The 24,575-nt window shown below is 32.3% G+C and overlaps 2 protein-coding genes and 1 long non-coding RNA gene across 3 annotated transcripts; 1 reads left to right on the top strand and 2 right to left on the bottom strand.

Annotated features, from left to right (window-relative positions):
* Nucleotides 1–1,452: 1,452 nt before the first annotated feature.
* Nucleotides 1,453–5,594, top strand: LOC122603795 (guanosine nucleotide diphosphate dissociation inhibitor At5g09550-like). Its single transcript, XM_043776603.1, has 13 exons — nt 1,453–1,668; nt 2,885–2,947; nt 3,030–3,113; nt 3,199–3,306; nt 3,463–3,635; nt 3,775–3,889; nt 4,071–4,151; nt 4,227–4,289; nt 4,411–4,509; nt 4,598–4,722; nt 4,826–5,036; nt 5,123–5,197; nt 5,320–5,594. Exons 1-13 carry the CDS (start codon nt 1,582–1,584, stop codon nt 5,371–5,373), a joined length of 1,338 nt encoding a protein of 445 aa, XP_043632538.1. The 5' UTR covers nt 1,453–1,581; the 3' UTR covers nt 5,374–5,594.
* Nucleotides 5,595–6,486: 892 nt separating this feature from the next.
* On the bottom strand, nt 6,487–7,256 carry LOC122603797. The gene is made up of 2 exons (XR_006324499.1): nt 6,878–7,256; nt 6,487–6,774 (listed from the first exon to the last, which is right to left on the bottom strand). It is a non-coding gene; the product is annotated as an uncharacterized LOC122603797 (long non-coding RNA).
* A 3,555-nt stretch (nt 7,257–10,811) lies between these two features.
* On the bottom strand, nt 10,812–14,684 carry LOC122603646 (very-long-chain (3R)-3-hydroxyacyl-CoA dehydratase PASTICCINO 2). Its single transcript, XM_043776412.1, has 9 exons — nt 14,438–14,684; nt 14,143–14,254; nt 13,268–13,286; nt 13,076–13,164; nt 12,946–12,999; nt 12,727–12,797; nt 12,098–12,179; nt 11,295–11,391; nt 10,812–11,048 (listed from the first exon to the last, which is right to left on the bottom strand). The coding sequence occupies exons 1-9, from the start codon at nt 14,506–14,508 to the stop codon at nt 10,978–10,980; spliced, it is 666 nt and encodes a 221-aa protein (XP_043632347.1). The 5' UTR covers nt 14,509–14,684; the 3' UTR covers nt 10,812–10,977.
* Between the last annotated feature and the right edge of the window lie 9,891 nt (nt 14,685–24,575).

Below are 24,575 nucleotides of genomic sequence, written 5' to 3'. Positions count from 1 at the left end.
TTATACATACCCTATTCTTACCCAATTCATCCTCCACTCAAAACTCTACAACTCACAAATACCCAATTTTACCCAATTCTTACCAAAATCACTGGCAATACATACCTAATTTCATTTTCTTTTTCATTTAATTTTAATACATATAATTAAAACCATATAAATATAAAACATAATTTCATTAAACTAAAAACCACAATACATAATAAAACATACTTAAATAAAACATACTTAAATACGACTAAAAAAATACTTAAATAAAACTAAAACACTTAAATAAAACTAAAATACTTAAATAAAACTTAAACTAAGCCTCGGAATAATCCGAGTCCACAGTGCTTTCACCGTCATTGCGGTGAATGTAGGGGTAGCGCTCAGGAGGCTCGGCGGCCGCGCCTGGTAGAGGAGAAACGTACTCCTCCCCCGGGTCAGGGTAGTAAGGTACATCCTGACCACCACCCACATTGGCTTGCGAGAATACCCCGTGGTCTAGCGTCCGGGTCAATGTTGAAGAGGCGACGTTTAACTGAAAAATAACTTGATTCAGCCAGTCGATCTTCTGTCGAAGATATACAAGATGCTCATTCTCCGCAATGTTACGTGCATAACCCGGGGCAGTAAGTCGATTGATTGTGACTTCGTAAGCCGCTTTGTTCTCAGAAACGCCCTGAATGACGTTATTGACATCTGAGAGGTGTTTGGAGTCGTGATTTAGGTGAGTTTAGATAGTCATTTTGCAATCACGAAGGTCCATTGTAGTTAGTTTGGTTGAAAGGAAATTGTGGATTAAATGGAAATTGGGTGAAAATGAAAGTTGTGGTGTAATTTTTGGAAGAAGAATGGGGTTTTTATGGGTGAAAAGGTAGAAAAGTGGGTAAATATTTTTTTTTTTTTAAAACTATCAGATCTAGCCATTTTTTTTTGGGGGGGAGGACCCACTCCTTGGCAACGTTCAAATTTGATGCCCAAAGCTTTTAGCCGATCGGCTTACTAACCCAAATAACTACCCGATCGGGCCTTAGCCGAACTCTACCCGAACGCAGGGAGTGGTATAGCCGGTCGGGTTCAATATACCCGATACCTTACCCAATTCCACTCCTTCTTATCTAAAAGGCTAATTTGAAAGTTTCTTGAAAAAGTTTCTTCTACAACATATATTTTTATATCATTTCACACGTGAATGGAAAAAAAAAACATGTGAACAAATATATAATTTAAGAGTTCTCATGGTTCTTAAAAAAAATATTTCTCAAAATAAGAAACTCATTACAATCATATACAAGTATACAACATTTTAAGTGTGTAATTAGGTCAAAATCTTGTTAATAATGTTTCTTACTTTTAAATTTTTGATCAACTTACCAAAAAAAGGGCTGGATTAATGAAGGCCCACCACGTAGTAAGAAGCCCTTAAAAATTGGCGGTAGACTTGATAAATAATAACCGAATGTTTGTGCAAAATACCTGCTCATTACCTTCTTCCTCTCCGTCTAATCTATTCTTCTGCAACTTTTATTTAAATAAAGATCATTTCAATTCATTTGATACTTTTCTGTTAACCTAGTATTGTATTGAATCCTTCCCATGGATGAAGAATACGACGTCATAGTTCTTGGTACCGGTCTCAAGGAATGCATCCTCAGCGGTCTCCTCTCTGTCGATGGCCTCAAAGTATGCCCTCTCTTGACTCATTTGCTGTTTAAATATATATGTTCAATGTGTCACTCGATTTTATTTATTGAAAAATGATTGATTCTGCTTTGAATAATGTTCATTTGATTATTATTTGTGGAAAATTTTGACTCGGATTTGTGGGATCATAGCTCTATAATTTCTGCATATAGACTGATTGAATTTGTGATTCGCGAACTGTGAAATTAGGAAGAACTCGTCAACGTAATAGCATACAAATCATCAAATATGGGTGGCCAAGCGATGAACGGTTGGGATTCTCAGAAAAGAGGACTCATGTTCCCTTCATGAGCATCAAATCTTTGGCGGGTCTCACTTTATCAGAAGAGCATAAGAATCAGATTAGTGTTTTTGTCGCCAGACAAATACTATGATTACTTCTCCTTTTTCTTTTTTTTTTTTGGGATCATATTGGTATTGGAACTATTTGATACCCAAGCTCGTCATGTCAGCATACTTGCTGTCTTGCTCATCAAACTTCCTGTGAATCTTATTTTGAGTTTTGCTCTTATCTACCTATCCCTTTAATTATATAAAACAATCATATTAAGGATCTAATCTGATCTTGTTTTGGCCGAAATGATCATTGACTTGATGTAGAACCTAGTATCTTAACGAAGTATCAACTTATTGATAATCATACTTGATTTTTGTAGCCAATGGAAAAACACTTTTGGCAGCATACTCAAATACCGCCACTGAAATGTACTTACACAAACAAGTTTAGTTTTTAACCAATTGCTTGTGTGATAATAGCTAAAGGTTCATCCCGTGAGCCATCTTCAGCCGGTAGTAAGCAAAGCTTGATGCTTGCCGATTCTGGCTAAGTGTTAGCCTTAGTTAGAGGCTCAGTTTAGTTTGGTTGGGTTTGTTTTTACTGTTCCAGTTTTAAGTCATGAAGATCAGCAGTTGTAAACTTGTAACAATATATAAAAGTCAGATAGGGTTCGGGTCATAATACTGTAGATAGAAGACTCTGTTACGAACATCCTATTGTTTCTGATTTAAGCAAGCAGTTTCAATTTTCAAACCCTTACCAAACATTCAGCAGTCAGAAATGCCAGGAAAAATGTTTATGTTCTTATCATGACAACTATAACATCATATTCATATTTGAATAAATGTGCAATGATTCAACAACGGTTAGAAGATAATCGCTAATCTTGTATGATCATTACTCGTCTTATATATACAGGTACTACACATGGATAGAAATGATTACTATGGAGGAGAGTCAACTTCCCTTAACCTAAAGCAGGTATAATAGCTGAATCCTCATTTAAATTCTGTACTATTAAAATTTTCCAATATGTTTGACCATGATATATTGAACTTCATAGCTTTGGAAACGATTCAAGGGTGACGATGAGCCTCCTGAAGAACTAGGCTCAAGCAAAGACTACAATGTTGATATGGTCCCTAAGGCATGTCTAGCTTTTCTCTTGGAAGGACAGTAATACTTACTAAACACGTCATCACATTTCTACTAATGATTGTGTTATTTTGCAGTTCATGATGGCTAACGGTACCTTAGTTCGTGTTCTAATTCACACTAATGTCACAAAATACCTTAATTTCAAGGCTGTTGATGGCAGTTACGTGTACAACAAAGGAAAGGTATGAACACCACTACGCTTGCTAAGAGTCCATGAGTAACTATTTCCTATTGGAACTTACTCTGACACCCACAATCTTACTGAGCAATTATTTCAACTTTTAGCCTAGACAGAGTAATGATTAATCAAAACGATTGAGATATTTTTCTTCTTTCAGGTTCACAAAGTACCAGCAACTGACGTGGAAGCACTTAAATCTCCTCTCATGGGATTATTCGAAAAGCGTCGTGCTAGGAAGTTTTTCATCTATGTTCAGGACTACGATGATAGTGATCCTAAATCACATGAAGGGATGGATGTCACCAAAGTACCAGCAAGAGATCTTATCTCGTACTATCCTATTCTATTTTCTCTTTCTACTAGCTCCTTGATAAATCTGGATATAAAAGCATCATTTCTAAACTAACAGTGGTATTCTAATAAGTTAATTGCTACTATTTGATGTTAAAATTATTGTTTGATTATGCAGCAAAAAATATGGACTGGACGATAATACAGTAGATTTCATTGGGCATGCGTTAGCACTCTATAGGAACGACAGTTATTTGGACCAGCCAGCTATAGATGTTATCAAGAGAGTTAAGGTGAGAAATCCACCAACAATTTATGAAGGAAAAAAGCCTCAGTTTGATACTTAAGTTATCTATCTTATACATCAATTTACTAGTATATGTGACATAATATGCCTTTATTTCCAGGTATCGAGTCATAAGATTCCTTTAATTTCTATGCTATCTAATATTTCACCATTTATTTGTTGATTAGCTTTATGCAGAGTCATTAGCTCGCTTTGCAGGAGGTTCCCCATATATCTATCCCCTATATGGACTAGGAGAATTGCCTCAGGTACAAGACTAATTTTAGCAATTATTAAGTTTGGTACCTTATGTATATAACTTCATCCAAAAAAATATTTGTCAGGCATTTGCTCGCCTGAGTGCGGTTTATGGAGGCACCTACATGCTTAACAAACCAGAATGCAAGGTAATGTTCTACTATCCTTAAAAATCAATCTAAAAGCAGCTACAGAAAGAAGACATAACTGCATAGGATTAGAGACACTTGACACGATAACTGTACATGGCTTCACTGCTTAATATGACAGGTAGAGTTTGAAGATGGAAAAGTAGTCGGTGTGACATCAGAAGGAGAAACGGCCAAATGCAAAAAAGTAGTATGTGATCCATCATATCTGCCTGACAAGGTAAAAAACCATTAAATAAATTTTGTTCACCGGTTTTATAAATATGTCCCCTTCACTATGAAATAATATATCTTATTTATTACAACAGGTAAAGAAAGTTGGTAAAGTAGCTCGTGCTATATGCATCATGAGCCATCCAATCCCAAGTACAAATGAAGCTCATTCAACTCAAGTTATTCTCCCCCAGAAACAACTGGGCCGCAATTCTGATATGTATGTATTGCAAGATTTATATGTTAGCCATCAATGAACTTACCCTAATGCTATTAGATGATATGAAGTTATGATAATGTCATTCCTATCGTAAATTATTCAGGTATCTGTTCTGCTGCTCATATTCTCACAATGTAGCCCCCAAAGGCAAATTTATTGCTTTTGTGACGACAGAGGCAGAGACAGATAATCCTGAGACAGAACTGAAGCCCGGGATTGACTTGCTTGGACCTGTGGACCAGATCTTTTTTGATACTTATGACAGATACGAACCCACTAATGACGCAGCAGAAGATAACTGTTACATATCGGCTGTGAGTTAATCATACGCTGTTCTCTCTCAAACTACCCTTCAAACTTAACAACTCATTAATCTCTATCTATATATTGTCTCTTTCAGAGTTATGATGCAACAACACATTTTGAGTCCACGGTAGAAGATGTGATTGCCATGTACAGCAAGATAACTGGAAAGGTAAATATCTATACTTCAAATTTTTCAGATCTTTGGTATGTATACATATATTTTCTTGAACTTAAGAACTTTCATTCAAGAAAACTATAAATGATTTATTTATTTGGCGTTTTATGTCACAGACTCTTGACTTAAGCGTGGATCTTAGTGCTGCTAGTGCTTCCAATGAAGAGTAACAATAACCAGGACTCCGGCAATTTATCTCTAAATTAAGAAGAGTCATGCAAGTCAACGCAATCTATGCTCATGTTTTTCCTTCTTTTTGTTAACATACAGAACTCTAAATTTGAATTACGGTACCCTAGCCTGTTATTAGTGTGTAGTTTTCCTTCCACAGTATGTTGGTTGAATACTGATTTGCTTTAAAGGCTCTTTGAATCAATAAATCTAGACAAAATCCTTGGCTTCAAATTCACATCTAGTATCAAACTCCATACACAAAATTGATTCAAAGTTTACTTTCCTATTTCATGTCATATGACTTTGCTACCATACAAGAGCAAACAATCATAGATTTCTCCATAATGAAGACTCAAATATTGCATTAAAAATTTTCTTCAAATATAAAACGACAAAACATTGTGTGACCTAACAGGCCGCATATTTGGTGAACAAAAACTGAAAACTTATGCAATAACTACTTTTTTGAAAGCCAAATAATCACATACCACACTATACATTCATACACTTGTCTCTAATGGGACTCAAAAGAAAAATTTGTACGGATGGGAACAAAAATGGAGCCAATGGTGCCTATAGGAATTTAACTCAAACCGTTTTTAAAACTAGGAAGTCCAGTGTCTAAGATACTGTGAAGTCCGGTGTCTAAGACACCGCACTTCACCTAGGTGGCACTGAGAATTGAAGTCCAGTCATATAGACACCGGACTTAACATGCAAGTATCGGCTTTTTCAAAACAACATTGAATACAATGAAGACAAAGAAGTTTGGAGAATCGAAAAAGCATCCAAGTCCGGTGTCTAAGACACCGGACTTCTGGGGACGTGGCGAAGTCCGGTGTCTTAGACACCGGTCTTCCTAGTTTTGCAAATGTTTCGGGTGAAATTCCTGGATGCACCAATTGCTTTCATTTTTTTTCCTATCCGTACAAAAAACTCGACTCAAAACCCACAACCTCTTAATCGTTGGGTCCTATCCGAAACGGCTTTGGTACTTTAAGACATATCGGTTGACGTTATGCAACTCTTGTCGACCGAACTATCTAAAGTGGGATTCTAGGAACACAAATCTATATCTATAAATATTCTTCAAGTATGAACTTCAAAACTCGAAAAAATCAAGCCACAAAACATTACTTAGAATTGTGTAATTCTTTTCACAAAAACAAATCACCAAACACTAACTGAATACATCACTCATTTTTTTCATTTTAACCAAACTTAACTTTCAAATGGGTAACATTTTTTCTTTCACACATATTATCAAACACCTTAGGTGCATCAATTCTACAATATATATTACCAAAAAAAAAGAAATAAAACATACTGAGTTGTTATTAGTGCTTCTTTCTTCTTCCAGGAAGCTTCTCAGTAGCTAATCTGTATATCCAATATACCTATTTTTATAATTCACAAAAAATAGAAATAAAATTAAGATTTCAGTGAGTAAAATTGGAAAGAAAAATGATTAAATCTGAAAGAGTTAAAGACAAGGGGTACCAAAGCAATAACATGAGCAGCTATAAGAACAACAACTACAAAAGGAACAACTTCAAGGATCCATGGTTTTATTGAGAGTTGCTGCTGCTGATTTGAATTTGCCATTTTTAGAAAGCTTCTCTAGTGAGATTTGGGAATGACTGTTTTCCAAGGGAAGTTGTATATGTTTTTCACCTTTTTACTACTTTGTTTAACTTTGACATTAGTCTTACTTAATACAATATATTTCACTTTAACCCCCTTTATTTAAGCTACTCCAATAGGGATGAGCGTTGGATTGATACTCGTGTATTCACCCGGTATTGATTTCGAAAATCATCGAAACATAGTATCGATTTCAAATGACTTTGTACCGGTGTAGGACTTTATGGTACTGGTGTTTTTGGTATTTTTTTTGAAACCGATCTCGTGAACCACCAAAAGTGGATATCGATCCCGGTTTCACTTAAAACTCGATGTCATTTTTCGGTTCGACATGTTATTGAGACGAAATTGAGACTTGTGAAATTTTGCTCATTACCTTCTCTAATAAAAGAATAGGATGTGAATAGTGCTTTTTTTGTCTTTTTATGCCAGCAATCAACACATAGCATCCTTTTCCTGAATTCAAAAGGTCCTTGGTTCAAATATTTGATGTACCCACTTTATTTTTTTTTCTCTCCTTGTTTTCTGAGATATAAAGTCTCCTGAATTTTTTAGAGATGTTTATTTTAGCTCCCTTTTGGTTTTTTCTTTTTCCTTTATAAACCCTTAAAGTTTGTATTTCATGAAATGACATGTATTTGTAACTTTTTGGTTTTTATATAACTTTTTGTAAATTTTTCACCTTAAATTTTATACTATATAAAAATGACATATGAGTAGTTTTTTTTTCACATTGTAAAAAAAAATTATACTTTGTAAAATTATAATTTTTGTAGTATTTTTTTTATAACACTGTTTTATTTAATATTTCATTTATATATTCACAGTTTTAAATTTTTTTTGTTTTCTATAATGTTTTTAAAAATTTTTTAGCTATTTTTTGTAAAACTTTGTTTTATATATATGTTATTCAATTTTTTATTTTTGTTCTCTTTTGACTTTTGAGTTTTTTTGTAAAGTTATTTACAAATGAATAGTATTTTATATGTGGCAACTTATTTTTTTAATCAATTTTTTTCATATTGAACTAAACGAATACTACATGTTCTTTTGAAAAAATTTGTGGTTCTATTTTTTATCAATAAACATAAACGCGCTTTTAAAAGCCGATGCCGCCCATCAGGCGGCTCGGGCTACCTAGTTTTCTATATTTAATCCCTAATTATATGTTTCTAGATGATACAAATTTCATAAGGTACTAACTATACCAATTGGTATTATTTCGGGAGTTCTTATTTGTACCTTAAAGGCAACTTATTTTTTATTTTTTATTTAAATAAATTCATTTTCTGACAAAACATTTTTACTTTTACAAACTTTTGTTTCTTACTTTTATATCATATGCAACTTTTAAGCTTTTTTGGTTTTTTACCTTTTCAATTTTATTAAAATTATAAAATTTTATTTGTTATAAATACATGACTAACAAAGTAACAATTTCAAAAGAACTAAATTTACTCTAGTCTAATTACCAACAAGAAAACAAACACAATGATATTGAATTGGTATCTTGTAAATAACAATTTTATTGAAAAAGAAAATAAAGTTGAGAATCAAGCATCAATGTAATTGAGAGTTAACATTAATTTATGTAATCAAATTTTAAATGCCCTATTATAAATCTTTTTACAGGAAACTTATTTCAACAATTCACTTCAACCAAAGAAGTTGGAAACAAGAACAACAAGGTAATTATCCTCCATGCAAACATCATATGATATACACATTTACAATCTAAGTCAATAATCAGTAGCTGCCCCGGCCACCACATCACTGCCAGCCGGACCTGTAAACGAACCTACAACGCTGTGGACAACAACCGCCTCTATCATCATAACCTAAGACCACCGTAACTAAATCGCCACCGTAAATCAAGCACCGGTTACAGCCGTAACCTATAGCCGCTGCCACCACCATATCCTGCAGCCGATGCAACCAAATCAATCATCACCGGCAACCATTTATCAACCACTACCATTATCAGGGGAGGAGCCAGGAAATTGAGTTGGTGGGGACCGAAAAGTTTTTTAAGAGGGTTGAGCGTAATACTAGTATCTTCTCGTAGCGATCCCGGTGTCATTAGTAGCGATCCCAAAATTCTCACAAAAATTGGTACTCGTACCATTCCCATTTCTCATTCGGTACCATTTTCTGGTAACGAGATTCGGACAGGATCGGAACGGGTTAGGGACTTTGAAAAATATGTTTATCCTTGTTTCTTGGTGCCTTTAATTTTATTTTTCATGCATTTGCTTATGAACTTATACTCCTAATTTGGTATAAATATCTATGGCATACTATATATTTATTGATAAAAAAAACTCAATTAAATAATTAAAGTATATTATATAAGAAAATCTTATCACATAAACTAATGAAAGCAGCATCAGAAGATTATATTGATAAACTATATCAAATTTAATAAAGGGTAGATTGTTAAAAGATGATAATAGAATATTATTGAATTATTTTTTTACCAATAATATTGAAGTACTTACTTGAGAATGTAACACACGTATGGAATTTGAGTTTTGGTTTGAACATGTGATGATGCGCATTTAGCTTTCGTTTACCCTTATTTTATTTTACTTGGTAAAATTTAGTCTGGATATTATTATATCATATACTCGTATCATATTGTTAATAAACTATATGTAAATCATAGAGAGTTGGCAGAGATCTGTATACATATTAGACTGGATATTTGATTTTGGGCTACCAGGAAATCATACTTGTTAGCTTATTAAAGGTGACCAGACACCCCCTAATCACCCCATTCCCTCCGTCCCTGACCATTATAAAAAGTTAATTCAAAGTTGACTTTTGAGTACACTATTTTTTATGGGTCCAACCTCATTATTTTATGATTATTGTTTTTGATGTACTGATTATAAACTTCTAAATTAGTCAATTGAGTCACAAGAAAGCTTGAGGCTCGAGGGTTTAAGCTCGCATGTGATTTCGACTCTTATGTTAGGCCACATTTAATTATGCTCAATTGTTTGGTTAATATATGTGGAAGACATCGCATCATCCTGACAAGAGTTATATTATTTTCTCATTGTGAAACTGCGCGAGGCATATTTTGGGGCTGGCGGGTGGCCCGATTAAACCATCACACTTGATTAAAAATTGACTCGTCATCTCAAGATAACCAGAAAACCTTATAAAAAAGGCACAGGGTAACACCACCAGGCAAAAGTCAACCCGACCAAGGTATTTGCGGCGACGTCGCCGCTAATACTCTGACACTGACAGGGGGCCCGCTATTTTCTCTGTCAGATTAATCATTAAGGACATGAGGGCCTGCAGTATTAGCGGCGACATCGCCGCTAATACTACCTGGTCGGGGTTTGACTTTTTTTAGCCTGGTGGACTTACGCTCCTCGTAAAAATTTATTGGATCAATGAGACCAAAGATGCAAGTAAAATTTTCTAATGATTATACTAGTTTCCCGTCACACTATATATTGCAAAAAACTTGACTCCTTCAGAAGGACATTGATTGATTTGCCAATTTCTGCCCGTAAAATGACCTCACAATCTCTTATTACAAATTTATTCAAGGATAACATATATTTAAAATTATTAAATTTTACCAAAGCGAAAGAAACACACAGCTAGGAAATATTTCCTTTTATCTATCATTTCTTGTTGATACTTTTGAACAAATAATAAATATAGTTTTACAATTATCACAAAAAAATGTTGTATAATAGTTACCAGATAAAATATCTGTTATGGAAGTGTTGATTTTTCAACCTAAGGCTTGTGTCTAGCAAAAGAATTATGCTATGAAGATTAAATCATCAATTAACAAACGGATGGAACACACAGACTAAACACAAAAGATACAAGGACATCACTCATCAAAGATGGTTATAATCCACCCAACAACGAATTGGGCGGAGTGTTTCTAAAGAATGAAGATAACTCGAATGTGCCATCTTCAAGCATCACGCCTTTTTCGATTTTGACAAAGTCTTCTTTCTTTGTCCAAGCATGTAGCCATACAAGTGAGGAATTCCTGCAAAAAACGTTGTCCATCTGGTCAGGATAGAACTTTGAAATGCTCAACAAGCATAAACGTTGATGTCTTTAAAGCTAACAGAGCCAACCCCCCTCCCTTTCTCCCAAACCCAATGGTTATAGAGATGCATATACTTAAGGTCAAGCATAGGCAATTTTGGAGTCAAGGAACAGTTTTTCTACTGGTATAAATAATAAAGACAACTTCACGACTCAAATCCACTGGCTCCTTAAGTAATCTTACCTGGTACATATATTGCGAGTACCACAATTGCCAGATAGAAGTAATCAAATGAAAAGTTCCATTTGTTGGGCATCCTTATGGAATACATTCCAGATTCCTGAATCAAAGAGACCATATTCAGAGTTTAGATCTCATTCAAACCATTCTATTCATTTCATTTTTGGGGTGGTTGCATGCAAATGGAACGCTTCTCAATCAATTCTAAACATCGGAATGTATTTTGGAATCATTGTTTAGGGTCAATACTTCGAAAATATCAAATTTACAGATTTTAGTACCCCCAAGCTGACCGGTGCCACGTCAAAACCATATATGTAATCCTGTCAATGTCATATCGACACCGAAACAATGATTTGAAATTTTTTTATAAAGATACACAAAAAATGAGGTGCGGACCTTTTTGTGTGCAATTTGACCTTTTTGGAAAGTTTTCATGGTAGAGTTACCCCAAGTGTCCATCATAACTAATACGAGTAGTTTGTTACTACAAACTAAGTGTAAATATACTGCACTGACCAAACATACATTCGAATTTACCATTTTATGAGATGATGTTATAATATTAATATATGTGATGAACAGGCATACAAATTTCAACTGGGGCCTACTATTATGCCATTTCAAACGACAACATCATCAGATGGTAAGTTTAATCATGTTCATGGTAGGTGTCAGATATTTACTCTACTAATTACTAAATCAGAGTCACTGGTTAGATTACTATAATATGTATTCAAAAATTTAATATTTCAAAGCAGCAAGGGGATCATCAGATAGTAACAGAGATTGAAACTTGTTGTTACCTTCATATAAGGTAGAGCGTTATAGATAATACCAATTTCACTGGCAATTCCAGTTGGATACAACACGAGGAAGGTGCTATACCTGGACTCATAACCAAAAATGATCACTAGAGATACAATGCAACTCATATAAGTCTAACGAAGATATATTCCTACAGGCCCTTGAAAATGTCAACAATCCCATCTTTTATGATTCTAATAGACTAATACTAATTGCATCATGCATTCCTTACTAATATAATTTCACACTAAAGTCCATGATCTGATGATCATTATATTAAACTTACACACTAGTTGGTAGTTTCCAGAGATGGCGAAGTTTTGACCATTTTTTTAAAGAATGGATCGATTTGTTTTTTCTTTTTAACATGCCAAATCAAAAAGATAACTAAAAGAGGTGTAGGTCAAACAGGTTAATATGAAAATTGTACAAAAAAAAGTGTTTGCAGATGAACCCGAGCTGACCTTGTATGTTTTTTCTGTTTGAGAAATGACCTGTTGTATCCCTAACCAACCAACCAACCCCACTCGCCTATCTATGGTCAAAAGTTTCAATCAAAGCACAGGGGGAGTACAAATTTAATAACAGATAGCAAAATATTCATATAACCAGAGGATAAAGGTCAAACCTAAGCCATAACAGCCAGTATGGAGCAGAACCAAATGCCTCCTTTGTACCAAAGAAAGAATACCGAATAATCTAATCATCAAGACCATAAATATATGTTTAGATATTTGAACTTGTCCATATTAACTATTAATGCCACAAAGACTACAGTTTATTCCACAATACATACAATATTTGCTTGCTTATCACATCCAAAATTTGGCAATCATTCAAGACTTACCTCAGTGATACACCAACTGATAACCAATGAGCTGACAATAGGATGCGTTTGAACCTGTCACCATCGAGCTTTATTTCTCAATATGATTGTATCAGAGGTATTAGCAAAAAGGAGTATATAGCTTTCTAACCTCAGGAATACTATACAGGATTCCCCACACCACATACAATCTAGAACTTATTTGAGGCAGTGTTGCTGAAACTGGGGATCTTACCAAGCCTTTTGAACATAGACCAATTATAAAAAGAAAACAAAAGGTTAGTTAACAGAACTAAAAATCGTGTTGAATGAAATCATAGTTTATGAGTGACAAAGAACTAACCTATAATCCCATGTAGTATCTGTTCGAACGACAATCAGACAAAAAAAATACTAGTCAAAATACACTCGCAGTGAATTCATAATCTACAAACTTCGTATACAATATAAGTCCGCTAATGGCTAAAATTCTAGACCTTCAAAACACAATTCAGTACCTAATTATCTGATAGGCCTAACTACACTTCCTAATACAAAGGCAAACCAACTAATGAACCAATAATTCAGTTAAGTTTTTAAGGGGTCTATGTTGTAGGCATAGTAACCGGATTATAATGCATCTACGCAACAAATCCACAGACCATGTGTTAAGTGCTACTAACTAATGTCATCATATGAACAAAAAGTGCATTTGCAACGTAACAAACTTTTAGTCGAGATCACATCGAGTACAACTAAGACTAGTCCCAAAATTATATATGACCAATACGAAAAAAACAACAAAAGAACCGACTGCCAAATTTACTATTAAAAAAAAAATGATCCGTTTGAAATGACGAAAAACAAAATCAAATATGATGACATATACTTCAACAAAATCAATATGATGACCCAATATGATGACACGATATCTTTCCCTTATTTGGAAAGCACAAAAACATATACTTCAACAAAGTTGTTACCATCTTTAAAAGTTCAAATTTTGCCCCTAACCCACATCAAGATTTTCAAAAAAGATAACAACAACGGCATACCCAATCCCGTAAGAGTCTTAAAAAGGGAAGGTAAGATGTAGACAGTCATACCTCTACCTGAGATATAGAGGCTGCTTCGAGACAGACCTCGACTAAAGTGTGTGGCAATCACAAATATATTTTACTGGGAATTCAAGATTTCACACAAATAAAACTCTAAATTTAAAAGGGTTTTAGAATATACCTCTAAAAAGGCAGCAGATTGAGCTAACAAAAGTGGTTTCTCAATGTTACTGTAAACATGTTCATGCCCAGATTCCTTTAATGTTTTCAAAGTCAAAAACAATACTTGAAACCTAAATCATCACACAAAAAAACAAGATGTTATCATACTACATCATTATAATATAACTTATCAAAATCATACAAAAACCACCACCAAGGTGGCCTAATGGTCACACGTTATGTTTCCTCGTAAGATGTCACAGGTATGAATACAAAAATTAAAAGATTTTTTTAAGGGAAATCAAAAAACTTGCCATCCAGCAAATACAACCCAGTTATAAGCAGTGAGATATAATCTTTTGAGATTTGATAGAAATCCAGCCATTGTTAGAAATTGTTTTTGTGTGATCTTTAATAATGAATTTATAAGTATGATGATGATTATATAATGGGGTGTATGAAAAAGATGGATATGAAGTTTAGTAATTGGGGAATTGAATGAAGAAAAAAGAGTTTGTTGAACGAATAAATAGTTATTATTAGATTGGATTGGAAATGAGACATTAAATTTGATGTAGGTGAGTAGATGGATCTAACATCTGGGGTGGTGCTATTATTAGCCACCTTCGATATGTTTTATGTCATGTTTTTTTTGGTCATTGTATAGAACAACTTGAAAGGATTTGAAATACTCCACAAAAAAGTGAAAGTTGTTTCTAATTATTATTATTTTTAATCATTTTGACTTGAATTAGTTATAAATTTATTTTATGTTCTTTGTAATGTTGGATCGAGATCTCATGTGGTAAATACTCTTGCCTTTCGAGACAAATGTTACAGGTTTAATCCTCTTCCAATGAAAAAGTTGGAGGTCTTTTTCTATCATTTAGGTAGAATCTGTAAATAGTCTCTATGCAAAGGTACAGATAAGGTCTGACTACATCTTAACGTTTCTCATACACCGTCGTGGTATTCAAACCCAATATTCGTAAAAAACGGCAGTGAGCAATTCCTTTTCCCTTATGTTAGATAATTAGATTGATGTCATTGACTTTTTGTTTATGTATGGTAAAACTTTTGATATTTGCAAGTAATTTACATCTTATTTTTAATATAAATTTTTTTTCTAAAGTTATATGTAAAGTTTAAAGTCGAAAGCTTAATGATATAATGTTTTTAACTTTGAAATATTTTATTTTTGCTTGAGATTCATTCGTGAATACTTTATAATTGTATTTAAAAAATAACTTTTTTTTTTCCATTTAACTTATAGCTTATTGTTGTTATGGTAAGCTCAAAAATAAATTAATGAGTTGGAATGCAAAATATGCAATAACTCCCAAAAAGCACATTGCTGATCCAAAGAAACTCGTAACAATTCAATACAATTCGAGAAACCACGCAACATACACACATATTATATGAACCCTAATTATGTGATTCTTAGTTGTTTATGTTAAGTGAAGCTAAGCTTTGAAAGTTTAAAGATGACAAAGACATATAAGATATTTTAATCTTTGGTTTTTAAGTTGAATCAGTTTAGGAACATTCAACCTAAGTACACTTATCAATTTACTTATAGAATGCTTGAATTGCTTGCAGTATGGTTTGTTGTTAAAACTTAATATATTGGGTTCTGTTCAAGAAATCTCATACCTCATGGTTATATCATATGATTCCAAAGTATTTATATTCTCTGGATAACATGTTTTATAAGAGGCTTTTTCAAAATGACATTATATACTATAATCATGTCTTATAAGGGGCTTCTTTTTTTTTTTTTTATCAGGGTCGCCTTCAATTATCATGAGGATATCAAAGATGTAATTACAAACTATAATTTCGGTGGTTATACGATGCAGAGCTATTTGAGTTTGAGGAAGTTTTATCGCATTTGTGGAAAACCACTTGCAAAACATACAAGAGATATCATACTTGAATCATTACCTTACTCCTCCATGATGAAAATTTAGAATGACTAGTAAGTTGATCTTTATTACGAGTATTTTCTTAATATTAATACTAACAATATCTACTTGACATATCTAGTTAAATACTCGTATTTAATAATAATAAATTTTTTTTATTTTTTATTTTGAAAGATAGATTTTTATTCATCGAAACCCCTAATCAATTGCAGGCGGTCATACTTATAAAAAAATCACAAAGCTATACAATAATGAAGTTACACCACTTTTTCCATCTAGTAACATCTAGTAGGACACGCCTCCACATTTTTGAATGTTAAACCGTTTTATTGTTCTACATATTCCATAAACACCAACACGGCAACAATACGTCACCCATATATAATTCGTTTTAGCGCTTTTTTGCCTGTTTCCCAATACCCACATGTTTATGCAAATCCACGCAGTCCTTGATCGAGAATCTAGTCTATTATATATCATAATGATGTTAGATAGTTCATTAAATAAAGGGTCAAGGTTTGCATACTACTACTGAGACCTTTAGTAGACGATATTAGTAGCAAGTCAAAGAGCTTCTTTACGGGTGTTAAATACTGTACCATTTTATTGATCTAAATAAAGGCGGGTAGCAACTACTAGCAAAGAAGATGTACAAAACTATGGATGACTCATGTACGGTATTATACCCCAGCGGCCCAGCCTTATGTCAAATGGCACATATATTTATGGCCGGGCCGAAGGTGACCATTCTTTTGGAAGGGCAGTAACCAATTTGTTTAGGATTGGTTAAGTTGTTCAACCAATATATAATTAAAACACAACTATTAACTATTTGTATCTATATAAATATTAAGTTCTATGCATGAATCGTATTTATAAACAATAAAATAAAAAATTTTGATTAAGCACATACCATTATTATCCGACCCTCGATCTTCTCCGACACATTGTACTTCTTGTATACACAAGACTATTTACGTTGTGCACAAGATGTATGTGAACGTTTCTAATACTATCATAGTATCATTACATTAAGAAGTCACTGAATATATGTTTCGCTAACCGTGATAACTTTATATCTACCTAACTACATAAGTATCTAAGCCTAGTTAGTTTTAAATATACGATGTAACTAAATTTAATCATAGTATCGTTAACATGTTCAAAAATCTTTATTATTTTCACTTGTTGTCAAGTGTTAAACAAAAAATCTTTTTGTTGTATACTCCTCTGATTATTGATTACATAAGCAAAACCTCGATGCCTTAACGAGACATTATCAAAGCAACGAGTCAAGTTTCCTAACAGGAAGCATGTCATCTCGAACTTCATACCTAATTAAAATTGATAATGAGGCAAGAAACAGTTTTTTGCATACATAAAAGAGAATTATAAGAACTTAAAACAAAAATGTTTCATGAAAACAATTCGAGTGCAGCCCAATGGATCAAGTATGAATCTAGGTCTCCAATTTGGGCCATCTTGGATAGTATTGCATTGCATTGCGGTAGCAAACACTAGGGTGAGTATGGATAGGTTTTTGCCTAAAACATAAACCAGAACCATTCCATTAGGTTTTTAGAAAAACCAAAATTATTGGATTCGGTTTTTGTTCGGTTCGGCTTGTCGGTTTTTGGTTCGGATCGATTTTTTAGGTGTTAAAGTTAATATAACTTTTATAAAACGAATTGATTTTATTCTACGTTTTAATCTAAAACAAACAATTTATACAAAATTTGTATACTAAAACCACAAAAGTTTAAATATATTAATATATTTACAAATTATAAGTAATAAACATAAATTTAATATGATATAAATATAAAATAAATTAAAAATATATTTGTTATGGTTTGGTTCGGTTTTTAATTGGTTTTTTGGCATATGAAACCGAAATCTGAACCAATCCGTTCGGTTATAAAAAACGAAAACGAAATCAATGGGTTTTGGTTGGTTTTTGATTTTTTTGGTTCGGTTTTTCATTTTTCGGCTCGGTTTTTACTTACACATATTAAACACATTTACTTCAGCTCATGGTTTTTCAGTAAAAGTTAGTAGATCACTAATGCATAGTACAAAGTAAGACTTTTAAAAAAAAGTCAAGTAGATCGCTGGTGCATAATAAATACATTTACTTCATCTCATGATTTTTCAATTATTAACATTTTTTTGTACTTCATTCAAAAAATTAATTTCCTGAAATATAAGAAACTTTAAATGAATGTCTATAGTAAGAAATAACTAAAGTTATATGTATTGTATGTAAACAACTCAAAATAATGTTTATTGTATGTAAGAATTTCGTTTCAACAAATTAAAATCAGACAAGTGGCACCTGTATATGGTTGTCACGTATATTTTCTTACATACAATAAACATTTTTTTGAGGTGCTTACATACAATACACACAACTTTAGTTTTTTCCTACGATAGACATTCGGTAAAAGATAGTTACATTCCAGTAAACTAATTCCTTCATCTCTAAATATATATAAAAGAGAAACCTTAATTCATAATTAGAGAAGTATGAACCCTTAGATGAAATTTAGCTTTTAATTATAGCCATTAGATCAAATGATGATGATATATACCTTATTTAACTTTTCTAGATTTAATTTTATTTTAATAAATTTTAATTATTATTATTTCCATATTTAAGTTTGTAGACATTATTAATTAATGTTTTTAATGATATAATTATAGAAACTGATATTTTTATATTTGACATCATTTTTTATCTTTAAAATTATTTTTTATGTTTTTTACCATAAAATAATATTTTTTTAATGTAATACGTTTTGATTTATTTATATTTTTGTAAGATTTTTATCATATAACGAATAAAATTTTGTTATAAGGATTTTTGTATAGGATATTTTATCATATAATGTTTTTATTAAATGAATGTTTTGAAAATTGGACCGTATGTCAAATCAGCCTTCTTAATTAATAAATAACCTAAAAACAAATATGGAACGATTATTTATCAAAAAAATAATTTTATGAAAATTGAAATGATGTTATGCAAAATGTTAACTTAGATTAACACAACATGCGATATATAGATTGATAATTAAGTTGCTTAATAATTTTAGTGTATAACTAAATTATTCGAGCAAAATGTTAAAGGACAAGTACAATGACAATGCAGAGATATTCGGATGAAGGAAAGACATCCAAAGAAACAAAAAACTTACTTAGCGAGACCTTTAATAGATGATGTATTCATTTTACAATTGTATGGTCATTGTTAACCGGAATCTAAACGATCACTAATGTAAGTTCTTGCTATTTAGTAGTTTAATTCTTACTTGGTTAAATATTTGTCAAATTATGATATTATAAAAATTTAACATGTCATTAATTATATATGTTTTCCGCGTATTACGTGGATAATAATCTAGTTCAATTACAAAGCAAGACTTTTTTATAAAAAAAAAATAAAAATAAATCATTATAAATTAACAATCAATGACTAGAGCATTTCATAAAGTTAGCCATTACATAAAGCGCTATTGGCTTTTAAGTGTATAGGTATAAAACTAGGTTAATTCCCATATGATGTACGACCGAATGAAAAAACTATATGAGAAATAAAGTCATTAATTCAAAAAATTTTATTTCACTATAAAACAAGTAGGTAGTTCAAATCTCGCGTTGAGGGAAACACAAGTATCGTTTTACGTGTTTTCTAAAAAATGATAACATAAATACAAAAATGTAAAATCCTTTTTTTCATTAATAACTTCATAAAACATAATATTCTAAAACTCCATAAAAGAAACAATAAAAAAAAGTTCAATTACAAGCAACTTCAATCATGTTCAAATGTTGTCACTACATCCAAGCTCAAATTTATTTAATAATTAGCCTGCTAAGTATATATATAGTTTTTCGGGTTGTTTACAGTTTTTAGGTTCAATCTTCCATGTTATCGCGAATATTCGTTTCTCTTATAAAGAAAATAGAAGAACCACGCCACCATGTTATGTTTACTCCAATAAATCACAAAGGAAAAAAAATAATCAAGAAAGAAACTTATATATCACAAAGAACTGAAGAAAAATGCAAAAAAATAAAATAAAAAATACAGATGGATCACTAAAGAAAAAGAAAAACTTTGATCACCCAACCAAATTCATGATTTGTTTATATTGCAGGAGGTCCTTGTAACACCCCAAATATTTTAAGGTAAAAGAAACTAACCTCTTTTTATAGTTTTGACATTAAATTAATTTCCTAGTATTTTATTTTTGGATATGGGGTTAATTTAGTTGGAACTTTAGCGGATAGCGGGTAAAATACCCACCAATTTGAGAAGTGGGTCGTGGCACTCATAGGAAGTGCCAGACATTTTCTTTTGAGTGTGAATCATACTTCCACTCTTAATTTCTTCTTCCCTTCATGCATTCCTTCTCTTATTCTTTCAAAATCAAAGAATAACTCATCCAAGAGCAAAGTCTTTAATCATCACCATCAAGTAATCTTTATTCAAGAATTCAAAAGCTAGGGTTTGTAGGTTGGTGGTGGTGGCCGAAATTTGAAAGAAAAAGGGGAAGAAATTGTGGCTTGAAAACCCTAATCTATTATCTTCTATTGTTGAGGTATTGATTTCCCCTAAATTTAGTTTCCTCTTTCTCTTGAAATTAGGGTTCATGGATGAACCAAATTGGGAGTTTTGCTAGAAATTGAATTATGATTAATTTTTCCCCAATTTCTTAGTTAACCTAGTTGTCATTGAGTTATATGATATGTTGTTTATGAAAATAATGAGTGCAAGTGATAAATTTTAGTTCTTGAGAAAAGATGAATTTTGACTAGTTATGGAATTATTGATGAAAATGGTATGTTGAACTACCTAGTGTGTTTGTTAAAGAAAATGAAACTCAATGACAAATGGGTTGGGTTTTGGGTCTAGGAAGGCTAGTGATTGAGTATGACTAGGTTGAGCTAGTCATAGTTGTGAATGTAAGCTTATGCATTTTAACGATATGACCATAGGTTGAAGATTGCTTGTGCTTGTTCATTTAGCGTTATTATCTTTGTTGCGGAGGAGGTGGGTATATTTGCATACCCTTATGTTTACGTTGGGTCAATTACCATGAGATGTGAATGTTCCAAGCATGGTAATTGATTTGGCATGAAGCCCATGTGGGGCATTGTTTATGAGGCCTAAGAACCTCCGGGGCCTAAGAATCCCGATAGTTGATGTGATATGAGGCTTAAGAACCTCCGGGGCCCAAGAATCCCGATAGATATGATTGTTTAGCTTATATGGATCTATATATGTATTGTTTGTGTGCAAGGTGAATATGTAAATGTGACATGACGATGCCATAGGTTATATGTGAAAGTCCTTGTATTATGCCCTCCTTCGTATTCGTAAATGTATGCAAGTATATTCACTAAGCCTTTGCTTATATTTTAGTTGTTTACACTTTTATAGGTAGTTCCAGAAGAAGGAACTAGTGTTGTTGATTTGAAGAAAGTTGAATTAGAGCTTGAAGTAACTTTTGGAAGTCTTGAAGGTATTTAGGTCATTCTTGGATGAATGGCGATATTTGGTGTAGATGCCTAGTTGTCCCCCTCCTTTGGCTCTTGGTACATTTTGGTTTTATGGTGATGTTTTGGTTGTAATTCTGCAAAAGTTCAGGTGTAAAGCTTTTGAAAAATTGTAATTTTGAATGTCAGGCGAAAATGGTGTCAAAATAGGTAAATGACCCATTTGATGGCGTCCATGGGTTTTGAATTCAGTTGTGATGTAATTGTGTTGGAAATATATTTATGGTGTTGTTAGAAACTTTCAGAATGTAGTATGTGAAGCTCTTTGCGTCACATGAAGGTTTTAAGTTGGTTTGGTTGTCAAAATGGTCTTAGGGTTGCAGGTCAGGTCTCCCACTGCGGTGCAGTGGGAATCCTCGGACAATTTTTGGTTTCCTCCCACTGCGGCGCAGTGAGGCTTCGTCCCTGTTCTTGCCGAGGCTTTCCACTGCGGCGCAGTGGGGTAAAAAAAAAATTTTTCTTATATTTTCGGTTATCGAGTCTAGTCCTTTCAGTCCTTTTCTATCTTTAGATAGAACCTTGAAGCAACCTTTCTACACCGTCGTGGTAGAGCTAAGGCTGTCTACATCTTAAACTATACACCGTCGAGGTATTGGGACTCAAACCCGTAAAAGACGCCATTAGACGTTACTTACTTTTTTTTTTTATATTGTTGTATGTTATATTTATATTGAAAAAACATGTAAAAACAACAAACCAATGGCCACATTTATTTGTATTATTAAAGAATATAATAAGTATCAATATATTATAAATATGCATGAAATAAAGTTTTTATGATGTAGTACATACTTTTGTTTGTCTAACATTAGCGTGAAAATTTTGACATTGGCGATAATAATAATAAACAACACATAAACGGGAGAGAATGATAAAAGCCCAAAACATATTTTTATTTTTATTATTATTATTATTATTTAATAAAAAGAGACATAGACACAATTTAGAGTTCTCATTGGTAATAGATGGGATGTTGGAAAAATATATTGAGACAAAAAGAAATATTGAAAAAAACAAATCAAAATGTAACTTTTTTTTTTTTTTTCTAATCCAACACTCACTTTTTCTAATGATGAATTCTAACACTCAATATTTAACCCTACTATTATTTTCCCCTAATAATAATTTATTCATTAATTAAAAGTGGAATTTCATCTAAGGGTTCATACTTCTCTAATTATAAATTAAGATTTTTTTTTTATATATATTTAAAGATAATAATGTGTAATAACCAAAATTTACAATAACACAAAAAATAAAAATAAAAATTTACTCGCTAACATGAGTTCATATAAGACCTTAATGTTTTTTTCTACCAAAAAACACTATAGATAATACATTTGTCCTTTCAAAAAGTACAATAAGTCAATATCTCTTCACAAGCCATTAAACTTTAAACTCATACTCCATTTGTCCCATTTTAATTATCCAATTTTGATTGCTCAACTTTTTTTCTTTCGACTTTAATTGTAAAATTTTTGTTTGTGTTATATATTAGTTAATGAAAGTTATATCAATGAAAAATACATTTGAAACTCAATCAATTCATATATGTCATATCAAGTGTTATATAACACAAACAAAAATATTTACAGTCAAAATTAAAAGAAAAAGACAAAAAAGTCAAACTATGACACTTAATATGGGACGGAGGAGTAATATTCTTTTAACGGTTGTAAGTTTTGTTAAATCTTAGTAAAATAAATTATTTTGTTTTGATATGAGATGGAAGTATAGTAGATAGTAGATACTAGATAGTATACGGATTATGGAGATAGACATGAATGTTAGACCAACAAAAGTTTAATCGGTGATGTGACGGATCACCAAGCCGGTCTATAATGATTAAGCCAATGGCCTGTTACATGGCCAAAAATATTTTTAACGTTACAATAAAAAAAGACCTGACATAAAACAGTGCACTCGCAAGTCACAACGTTACAAAAGGTTACAAGTTTGACCGTGTCGGTGCACTAGGGTGGCTTTGCTGACCATTCCTCGTACAACTAATTTACCCACTATATTTAATGCACATAAAGGGCCAACACCAACCAATATAAACCTATCCAGCCATTCCAACAAAAAAAACTACTTTTTTTTTTTTTTTCAATTTCACTTCAGAATTTCGTGTCGTGATTTGACAGCGAGAGGTCTAGCATACGTTGTCTTAACCGGGTCCGCGCTAGAGAGCTCCCTCGAAGTAGAAATGCTTATTTCAAATACCTGATGGGGGAAAACCCCCTACTAATCCGCCCGAAGGCACGACGATCAATAGGGTAAACCCTGCCTCCTCAGACTTGAACCTGGGTATACCCAAGCCAAGCCTTCATAGAAAGACTTTCTTATATATTTCCCAAATCTTGAACCCAAGACCTCCTGTTTGTAAGGCAGGTACTTAATCACTTGAACTAACTAGGAAGTAAAAAAAAAACTACTTATAATACTTATCCAAATGCAATCCCATCCATATCCTTAATTGTTACAAGGACACTACAATAGTACAATGACAATTTGTTTTTCTATAAATAAAATAAATAAATATATATATATATATATAATCACAAGTTTATATAATAGTACTCGTATTAGTTTTCATTAAACATTTACTATATTTCAATTTAAAGCGATCTAATGAAATGCATTACATCACTCTTAAATTTATTTACCTTTCAAAAAAAAAAAAAAATCACTCTTAAATTTAAAAGTGTTATGCGTGAAGTTATCCAGATTTTGGTTATCTTAAAAAATCTATAAGATAATGTCACCAATTGATTGATGAACATTATATCAATTCCTCTATTTCTAACATGTAAAGTTGTTTTTTTCACCATTGACTATCCGTTTAAAAACTATACTATACATTTTTCACCTAAGATTAAATAAATTTTAAATGGATGAAATCAATTAGGTTTATGAGGCCTTTTATTTCTATTTAAAAAGATATTCAAAAGCAGTTAAATAC

This window comes from Erigeron canadensis, chromosome 6 (genome assembly GCF_010389155.1).
Source record: "Erigeron canadensis isolate Cc75 chromosome 6, C_canadensis_v1, whole genome shotgun sequence".
Lineage (NCBI taxonomy): Eukaryota > Viridiplantae > Streptophyta > Magnoliopsida > Asterales > Asteraceae > Erigeron > Erigeron canadensis.
This window is presented reverse-complemented; position numbering and strand designations above follow the sequence as displayed.